Genomic DNA, 9997 nt, shown 5'->3' with positions numbered 1-9997 from the left:
AACGTCTTCGAGCCTTGAATACCCTGGAAACGCGCCCTTGCACGACCTTCGACGAGCTAATTGACGACCTGAAGATTATCGAAAACATCAGACGAGACGCGGCGTTCGTGGGGACGAACCGGAAGAGGGCCGTTCACAAGGTACAGAGAACACCGCAACCGACGAGCGCGTATAAATCCAAATACGTTTGCTACCGGTGGCGAATATCAACCTGATTTACACCACGGTGAAAATCAATGGAGTCCCAGTTAAAATGGATGTGGACACAGGAGCGGAGGTATCCCTAATAAACCGACGCACCTACGAACAGTTGGGGAATCCAATCCTCGAGAAAAACACTCAGAACTTAATATAGGCGAGCGGAACAGAACTCGAATCCGACGGAACACTCCAGTGCCAGGTCGAGTTGGAGGATACTTCATTCACGGGCAAGTGTCTCGTGACCGACAAATGTTCCCTTCTCGGACTCGACTGGCTAAGGAGGGACCCGCACGGAAGAATCCTGAACTTAAAGTTCATATCCAACGCAATCTCCCAAGTCACGGAATCTCCCTCGGACAACGCCGACGAAATGGCGCTTATGAAGAAAATCAAGGCGCAGTACCCGGAGGTGATTGAGGGAAAAATGGGAACGTGCCTGAAATACGAAGCGGAAATCCTCTTGAAAATGGACGCAAAACTTCTATTTAAGAAGGCAAGACCAGTTGCTTACGCCATTCTTCCTGACGTAACGAAGGAGATAGAACGCCTCGAGGATTCAGGCGTCATCGAACGTTCCGACAGCTCTCTTCTTGCGGCACCTTCTCGTGGTTGTTCGCAAAAGCAACGGCGACATCCGACTCTGCGCGAATTCTTCTACAGGGCTCAACGCCGTCATCGAAGACGACAATTACCCTCTTCCCGCAGCGAAGACATATTCAACAACCTCAACGGAGGAAAGTTCTTCTCGAAAATCGACCTGATCGAGGCCTACCTCCGAGTGCCAGTCGCGGCAGGATGCCAAAACATCTTGGCAATAAACACGCCGAAAGGTCTCTTCAGTACCAAACGCCTTCCCTTTGAGTAATAACAGCTCCAAGCTCCTTTCCGGCACTGACCTTCCTATCTGGTCGTTTCCTTTCCGGAGTCATCACCAAGCTTCGGCTCAGAGGGGAACCCTCGTGAATTCTGTTTAATGATATTCTCCGCAACGGAGAACTCGATGCGGTATTCGGGGACCTTTCGGGAGTTGCAATTCCACTGCCTCATGCCTCATGTCATGCCTCCCGAATCCAATAGACGGCCGAATTCTCTGGAATTTCTGCTGTATTCCCTCCGAGTCTCTCCACGATATAGTATCGCTCGATACGGCGCGAGGAGTTCGCTTATGCTGTGTTACCACGAGGAACTGAACTCACGAGGTCTAGCGCACAAGCTGGTGGAGATAGAATATACTTTTTTATTAAGTTCGTTATCGAGCTCTTAAAGAGGGATCTTTCCGGTAGCTGTTCAAAAACGAGCGCGAACACGACATTCCTCCCTTCTCATTGTCAGACGACTGTCCGTGTCTCAACGCTCGAAACCAGCCAACGTGACATAATCTTTCCATCCCTCAACGGTGCGCGCTGGTTGCACGCGAAGCGGCTGGGGAGATTCCGCTCGAGAGCCCGACGTGCCATGAGCGGAAACCAAGGGTCAAGGGTGCTACTCACTCCCCCAAGTTCGTGTACGGTCGGAGAAGTTGCAACCCGCATTCAGCGAGCCATAACACACTCGGAAGAATACTGACGTACATAGACAGTTTTTCCTGAGATCGAGAACTGTTTCCCAGGGCTTTCCCCCTGTATTGCCAGAGGAGAGTTCTCTCACTGCGGGATCTTCAGGTTTTTTTCTCGGGCGCCCCCCTATCATCGGAGCTTTTCGCGAAATATATCGGAATGGGATAACTCGGGGTCTGATAGTCAGCATTGAATACTTTCTGAATGGCTTCCAACGGGTAACAATTATCATCATCGCCCCGCTCAACATCTGTTTCTCGCTACTACTCCACATTCGACTCTCATGTAATTATCATTGTTCCTCCAAGCCTGCTTCTTTTATATTCCTGGAAGACTGTAGGCGTGATCATCGGAGTGCGGAAGATTCTCCACGAGATCTTCCGCTCGGTCGACCCACTCCTCCCACAGGGTGATGATGGCCTTATCGGTTGGGCCGTCTTCGTCGAAAATATTGTGCCGTACCGCAGCTGAAATATAGCCGGAACAGGGAGCTTAGTGAACAAGAAGAAGGACGAGAGCCTCCGTCTTGGTCTAGACCTCTTCGCAGCCCACCTTTGCAGATGCGGCAGCAATGCTGACCCAGAGGGCTACCATTATCTCAGTTGCACCACTACTACGTCTTTCCGGCAGGCCCGGCACAACGCCGTCAATGACATCATACTCCGGAGCATAAGACAATTACATGTCCCGGTTCGCGCAGAGCCCGCTCTTTCGAGCCCTGACAGCGGCATCCGTCCTGACGGCATGTCTCTGACTTCTTGGACTCGAGGTAGACTTCTGGTGTGGGACGTCTCCATCCGGAACACCTATTCCCCCAGCTACATGGGCTTGGCGAGATCTGTGGGTGCCGTGGCCGCCAGAGGTGAACGCGACAAAAACATCCATTACAGAACACTCTCAGAGGAATATATTTTCCTCCCCTTTGTCATCGAAACTTCGGGCGTCTGGGGCGAACGGGCGACTGCTTTCTCCAGGGATATCGGTGGACGACTTGAGCAGGCTACTGGGGAAACACGCTCGACGGCATTCTTCAGACAGAAAATCGCACTGGAGACCCAGCGAGGCAACGCAAGATTGCTTCTCGACGCTCTGCCCCACGGGAGGGGTCTTGATGAGCTTTTCTTTGAGTGAAATTTTCCTTAACTTAAAAACCGTAGATTCAAATCCTTACTATATATAAAAGGCTAAATAAAAATAGAAGAAGGACGAGAGCTGTTGCGGAGCGGTATTTGACGCTCCACTGATCTACTTCCTCCAGCCTTGTACTTCACACGATCAACATCTTAGGAGTGATCAATCCGGCATCCAGACGCTCCCAGTTCCCTACAATCGTTCGATTGTTCATCCTGGTCGCTCTCGAGAGATCCGAGCGGATATTGGAAACCCCATCGAGTGCAATCAGTTGATCGACGGCTACATCTTGAGCTATGCCACAGAAGGTGGCTGGACGATGATGAATCAGATATGATCTCAATCAGCGGACTTGTAGAACTATAGAAAGCAGAGATCTTCCCCGGAGTCCTTCGGGGCTTGGCACGAAACTCACAGAATACACTCCAAATCGCACCGTGAGCCCCTATCTCCCAATTGAGGTATGAGTTGCTTGACTCCACTGCGTTGTTAGTCCTTCAGTTCATTATGAAGAGAGAGAGACTGGCCGGACCTACGTTCTCGAGCCACTGTAGGCGTATGTAGTCTAGGAACGGCTGAAACTTCAGAGAAACGACGATGTGAGGAGAAAGATTGCTTGCATGCCGAGCTTGGCCCACCGGAAATATTCATCGATGATCACTTCGATGATCCGAAGATCAGCTATCGGAGGGGAGACGTCGAGAGCCTCCTGAGCGCAGAGATGGGAGGTCGGTACGATATCATCGGCAGCAACGAATGTCCAGCGAAAGCTAGAACCTTCTTCAGGATGTTGCCAGGTCCCCTGATTTCACGGGAGAAACCGACGGAGGGAGCACTGGCACGCCTCACCAAGCATTTAGTTTTGTGAAACCAACACCCCTGGATCCGTATCTGAGGGAACTCCGCGCTCTAATCGCACCATCGAAATCGCCCATGGAATTTGGTGGATCGAAATCGTGCACTTCTCGCTTCCGAACCCGGAATACCTCTGCATAGGCTTCACTGTCGGATGACTCCATGAGAGCGCAAGCCACCATTCCCGCCTATTGATCGAGAAGTTTATAGATACGCCCGGATTTGGATTTCAGGCTCAGATCGCTACCTACACGGCTGAGGGAGATCCAGAGATTAATCACCAACTCTATGAGAGGGACAAACGTCTTCATTCAGTCTTGTTGCAATAAACGGCAGTAAAGATGTTGAATCTCAGTCCCCGCCTCCGTACGACCCCACATCCATCAATATTTCACCCTCATCAATCATAGAAACCCCGGACCCTCGTCTCATCAGAACCCCGCACACATCCACTCGTCTACATCTCCCTCTCCGTACACGCACCCCGAACCCCGCTTTCTATAACCCCACATGTAAACAATCAGATAGAGGGGGTCATGCTCCCAAATAGGTTCTCTCCTACATTCCTCAGTCAACCAATAGGTACATAAGCACCGATAACCTCAGAATAAAGTACGGTCTACTCTTTGCCATCAAGTACCCCGAATCCCTGTGCGTGTGTATTCTATCTCCACCTGTGGTGTGGTCTGAACCCTTAGCCAGATCAGTGCCAGCTCTCGATTGGAGCACAAAGCCTAGAATCGCAAATCTTGATAACGGTTCTTCCCGCCGCGCCTGTAATGCGCCGCTGAAATAGCCGAAAAATCATTGTTGATTTTCGATCGATTGACCGGGTACGAACTGTGCTCGATCATTCGGACTGGCGGTTCGATAGGTGGCTCGTTTTAATCCAGAACTCTTTTCTCGGCTACAATCGCTCTGCCATGTCTGTGGTGATTGAAACAACCATGGGAGACTTCACGGTCGATCTCTACGTGAAGGAGAGGCCGCGAACTTCTATGAATTTTCTGAAACTTTGTAAATTGAAGTATTACAATCTACAACTTTTTTCAAGGTGAGTTTCAGTGTCGCTCCGGAGGGAGACTCCGACTCTGTGGACTTTTGAGCTTGTCCCCATTTGACGTGAAGCACAGCGTATCTTGTGTCTTTCCCGCGTGAAGAAATTCGCATCTTGAGTCTGAAACTTTGATTCGAAATTCAGGTGACATCGAACTTCGTTTGCCAAGCGGGAGACCCCACTCTGAGCGGAAGGGGCGGGAGCTCCATGTTCAGTCATCTTTATGGGGAGCAAGCGCGGTATTTCGAAGCGGAAAGCCAGCCCCGATTGAAACATCTGAAGCTGGGAACGCTATCGATGGTCAACAACGGTGAAGGGATGTTGGGCTCTCAATTTCTCATAACTTTGAGCGACAACCTCGACTACTTAGATGAGCAGGGACATTGTGTCTTCGGAGAGGTAAGTGTGCTCTGTCACCTTAACAAGATCATCTGTCGTAATGGTGATCGGCTTCCCGGATAACTTTTCAAGGCTCGCCTTCATTCACACAATATTGGCAATTCATCTTCGATCGCAAGACGAAGAACTGTTCCTCATTCAGCTCAATTCCCTTGCAGGTTGTGGAAGGCATGGAGTTCCTCGAGAGAATCAACGAGGTCATTTGTGACAAAGACGAGAGACCTATGCAAGACATCTTGATTTCGCACACTGTGATCCTGGACGATCCTTTCGCAGAGCCTGAGAACTTGGAATATCCGGCATCCCCCGAAGTTACCCTCGAGATGCTGAAATCCGATCGTATCGCCTGTTATGAAGACATCGCCGAATATGAAGGCCGCACAGCAGAAGAGATCGAAGAGGCGTTGAAGGAGAAGGAAGCGAAAGCTCAAGCGACGGTCTTGGAAATCATTGGGGATCTCCCAGACGCGGACATGGCACCTCCGGAGAATGTTCTCTTCGTCTGCAAACTCAACCCGGTGACGAACGATGACGATCTCGAGCTGATTTTCTCGCGTTTCGGAGAAATCAAAGGTTGTGAAATTATTCGCGACCGGAAAACAAGGGAGAGTCTCCAGTATGCGTTCATTGAGTTCGCCAACAAGGAGTCTTGTGAACAAGCTTATTTCAAGATGGATAATGTTCTCATTGACGACAGAAGAATCCACGTCGACTTCTCTCAATCGGTCGCCAAAGTCCAATGGAAAGGGAAAGGTCGTGGAGTCGAGGGAGACTGGCCAGAGGGAAAGACGAAAACCCGGTCCGACGACAGACCGCGAGAGAAATATGTGATGAGGGATACTCGCAAGAAAGACGGCTACAAGCTCATTCTAGGAGGAGAATCAGAGGCGAGGAAGTCACAGAAACGGGAGAGGTCGAGAAGCCCCGACAACCGACATCGATCCCACGGAAAGACGAGTCCTAAGCCCCGCCGGGAGAGCCCCCCTCCGCAGGGTCGAAGTAGAGATTTCCAGTTTAGGGAACGTCGACGAGAAGGGAGAAGTACCTCACCGAGAAACCGAGGGAAGAGTTTCTTGCCGAGGAATCGACGAAGGAATCCCTCGCCTTCGGACCGAACGAGCAGCCCATCACAAAAACGGACCAAGAGGAGTCCCTCGCCGAAGAATCGGAGACGGAATCCGTCGCCGAGAGACCGGAAAGATCGGGGGCGCAGATCTCGCTCTAGAGACCGATATTCGGAGCGTTCGAATCGCTATTGATTGAGACCTTGACCTTTAAAATAAACATGTATATATAATGAATTCATTGAGTATCATCAGTTTTACAAGGGCCGTGGGATCCGGAGACTTCTCATCATCAATTCGAAGTCATTCTTTTCGATCGAAAGCTGCGAGTTCTTCCAGCAAAACCTCGTCTTCCCGTCGAACGTCCTGGTCCCAGCTGATCAGCAGAGAGTTTTCGGCCGGCTCTTCAGTTGTCGCAGATGGGAAAATCAATGACACATAAGCCTCGAGATAGCCTGATCAGGGTTCAGTCGATGGGCGTTCCGAAGCATCCCCATGGAACGAATTGGTTTTGGGCTCTTCCGCTGCCCATCGTGGAAATCGAAGCAACGATTTTCGAGGTCTCCCAGTTCTCCAGCGGGGGTCGCTCCCGTCCGGAGCGTCGTGCTGAATCCGATGACGTGCAATCCCTGACGATACCGATTCTCTCCGATCGTGGTTATTCTCAGGGTCTCTTGAAGGATCACCTGTGCGCCAGAGGGAGGGGAAGTGACCGAAAAAGTGGCCCCGCAGCCCGTATCTGCCTCGTGAACCCGAGAGGAGTCGTGGGCTTGGACGCACTCCGATACTTCATGCTAAGAGGAGCCTCATCCGTGTCGGATTCCACCAGCCGATGCAAAGGGTACATCCGGCCAGGAATAAGAATGATGAATACAAGATTACTCTCTCTGGTTCCGAGTCGAAACTCGAGCTTCGCCTAGATCACATCATTATGTCACGTGATTCGTGACTAGGATCCCAGGATAGGATGGAGAATCACATTCCGTTTATTCATCGATGGAAATGAGCTCGTTCTATCAGGAGCCAGTGGACTCTTCCACTCAGTAGGAAGTACCAGGTTCCGAACCTTCACTTGTCTTCGGGGTGGGCTCGTAGTAGGTGACGACTTTTTCGGGTAATAGATCATCAATTGGGAATCTTCTGACGAGTAAGTCTGGATGGATATCTGGCCGATCGCATCGAATTCTCCACGAGATCTTCCTCTCGGTCGACCCACTACTCCCACAGGGTGATGATGGCCTGATCGGTTGGGTGGTCTTCGTCGAAAATATTGTGCCGTACCGCAGCTGAAATATTGCCAGAACAGGGAGTTTAGCGAATGAGAAGAAGGACGAGAGCTGTTGCGGAGCAGTATTCGACGCTCCACTGATCTACCTCCTCCAGCCTTCTACTTCACACGATCGATGAACATCTCAGGAGTGATCAATCCGGCATCCAGACGCTCCCAGTTCCCTACAATCGTTCGATTGTTCATCCTGGTCGCGCTCGAGAGCTCCGAGCGGATATTGGAAACCCCATCGAGTGCAATCAGTTGATCGACGGCTACATCTTGAGCTATGCCACAGAAGGTGGCTGGACGATGATGAATCAGATATAATCTCAATCAGCGGACTTGTAGAACTATAGAAAGCAGAGATCTTCCCCGGAGTCCTTCGAGGCTTGGCACGAGACTCACAGGTTAAATTCCAAATCGCACCGTGAGCCCCTACCTTCCGATTCCCGATCAAGGAGTTGCTTGACTCCTGTGCGTTGTAAGTCCGACAGTTCGTTATGAAGAGAGAGAGACTGGCCGGACCAACGTTCTCGAGCTACTGTAGGCGTATGTAGTCTAGGAACGGCTGAATTGTGTGAATGAAGGCGAGCATTGACGAGTTATCCACGACAACGATCACCATTACGACACGACAGATGATCTTATTATGATGACAGAGCATATTTACCTCTCCGAAGACACCATGTCTCTGCTCATCAAAGTAGTCGAGGTTGTCAACGGGGTCATTTGTGACAAAGACGAAAGACCTTTCCAAGACATCATGATTACACACACTGTGATCCTGGACGATCCTTTCGCAGAGCCTGAGAACTTGGAATATCCGGCATCCCCCGAAGTTACCCTCGAGATGCTGAAATCCGATCGTATCGCCTGTTATGAAGACATCGCCGAATATGAAGGCCGCACAGCAGAAGAGATCGAAGAGGCGTTGAAGGAGAAGGAAGCGAAAGCTCGAGCGACGGTCTTGAAAATCATCGGGGATCTCCCAGACGCGGACATGGCACCTCCGGAGAACGTTCTCTTCGTCTGCAAACTCAACCCGGTGACGAACGATGACGATCTCGAGCTGATTTTCTCGCGTTTCGGAGAAATCCAAGGTTGTGGAATTATTCGCGACAGGAAAACGGGGGAGAGTCTTCAGTACGCCTTCATCGAATTCGCCAACAAAGAGTCGTGTGAGAACGCTTATTTGAAGATGGACAATGTTCTCATTGACGACAGAAGAATCCACGTCGACGTCTCTCAATCGGTCGCTCTCTAGAACCCCACATGTAAACAATCAGATAGATAGGGTGGTGCTCTCAAATAGGTACTCTCCTAGATCCCTCACTGTATTCTATCTCCACCTCCTTTGCGGTCTGAACCCTTAGCCAGATCAACGCCAGCTCTGGATTGGAGCACAAAGCCTAGAATCGCAAATCTTGATAAGTCTGAATCGACCTTAAGGGTTCTTCCCGCCGCGCCTCTAATGCGCCGCTGAAATAGCGGAAAAATCACTGTTGATTTTCGATCGATTGACCGGGTACGAATTGTGCTCGATCATTCGGACTGGCGGTTCGATAGGTGGCTCGTTTTAATCCAGAACTCATTTCTCGGCTACAATCGCTCTGCCATGTCTGTGGTGATTGAAACAACCATGGGGGACTTCACGGTCGATCTCTTCGTTGAGGAGAGGCCGCGAACTTGTATGAATTTTCTGAAACTTTGTAAATTGAAGTATTACAATCTACAACTTTTTTTCAAGGTGAGTTCCAGCGTCGCTCCGGGGGAAGACACTGACTCTGAGGACTTTTGAGCTTGTCCCCATTTGACGTGAAGCACAGCGTATCTTGTGTCTTTTCCCGCGTGAAGAAACTCGCATCTTGAGTCTGAAACTTTGATTCGAAATTCAGGTGACACCGAACTTCGTTTGCCAAGCGGGAGACCCCACTCTGAGCGGAAGGGGCGGGAGCTCCATGTTCAGTCATCTTTATGGAGAGCAAGCGCGGTATTTCGAAGCGGAAAGCCAGCCCCGATTGAAACATCTGAAGCTGGGAACGCTATCGATGGTCAACAACGGTGAAGGGATGTTGGGCTCTCAATTTCTCATAACTTTGAGCGACAACCTCGACTACTTAGATGAGCAGGGACATTGTGTCTTCGGAGAGGTAAGTGTGCTCTGTCACCTTAACAAGATCATCTGTCGTAATGGTGATCGGCTTCCCGGATAACTTTTCAAGGCTCGCCTTCATTCACACAATATTGGCAATTCATCTTCGATCGCAAGACGAAGAACTGTTCCTCATTCAGCTCAATTCCCTCGCAGGTTGTTGAAGGCATGGAGTTCCTCGAGAGAATCAACGAGGTCATTTGTGACAAAGACGAGAGACCTATGCAAGACATCTTGATTTCGCACACTGTGATCCTGGACGATCCTTTCGCAGAGCCTGAGAACTTGGAATATCCGGCATCCCCCGAAGTT

The 9997-nt window shown here is 50.4% G+C and overlaps 2 protein-coding genes and 2 pseudogenes across 2 annotated transcripts; all 4 read left to right on the top strand.

Annotated features, from left to right (window-relative positions):
* The first annotated feature begins 253 nt into the window (after positions 1 to 253).
* Positions 254 to 1066, top strand: LOC108863718 (uncharacterized protein K02A2.6-like). Its single transcript, XM_018638237.1, has 2 exons — positions 254 to 277; positions 395 to 1066. The coding sequence occupies exons 1-2, from the start codon at positions 254 to 256 to the stop codon at positions 1064 to 1066; spliced, it is 696 nt and encodes a 231-aa protein (XP_018493753.1).
* Positions 1067 to 4666: 3600 nt separating this feature from the next.
* LOC100903594 (peptidyl-prolyl cis-trans isomerase sig-7-like) lies at positions 4667 to 6424 on the top strand (annotated as a pseudogene).
* Positions 6425 to 7541: 1117 nt separating this feature from the next.
* On the top strand, positions 7542 to 8797 carry LOC100903449 (peptidyl-prolyl cis-trans isomerase-like 4 pseudogene; annotated as a pseudogene).
* A 276-nt stretch (positions 8798 to 9073) lies between these two features.
* Positions 9074 to 9982, top strand: LOC100903304 (peptidyl-prolyl cis-trans isomerase sig-7-like; the record flags this gene model as incomplete). The annotated part of the gene is made up of 3 exons (XM_003740136.3): positions 9074 to 9280; positions 9429 to 9683; positions 9842 to 9982. Coding segments are annotated over exons 1-3 (528 nt in total), but the record flags the coding sequence as incomplete, so codon positions are not given.
* Between the last annotated feature and the right edge of the window lie 15 nt (positions 9983 to 9997).

This window comes from Galendromus occidentalis, unplaced genomic scaffold, assembly GCF_000255335.2.
Source record: "Galendromus occidentalis unplaced genomic scaffold, Mocc_1.1 scf7180000076757, whole genome shotgun sequence".
Classification (NCBI taxonomy): Eukaryota; Metazoa; Arthropoda; class Arachnida; order Mesostigmata; family Phytoseiidae; genus Galendromus; species Galendromus occidentalis.
The sequence above is the reverse complement of the archived record's forward strand: the minus strand, read 5'-3'. Positions and strand labels throughout refer to the sequence as shown.

Bases quoted from the DNA above. Each gene is read 5' to 3' on its own strand.
- LOC108863718 (XM_018638237.1), top strand. From the start codon at position 254: ATGGATGTGGACACAGGAGCGGAG. The intron at 278-394 runs GTATCCCTAATA...GGAACACTCCAG, and splicing joins ATGTGGACACAGGAGCGGAG to TGCCAGGTCGAGTTGGAGGA.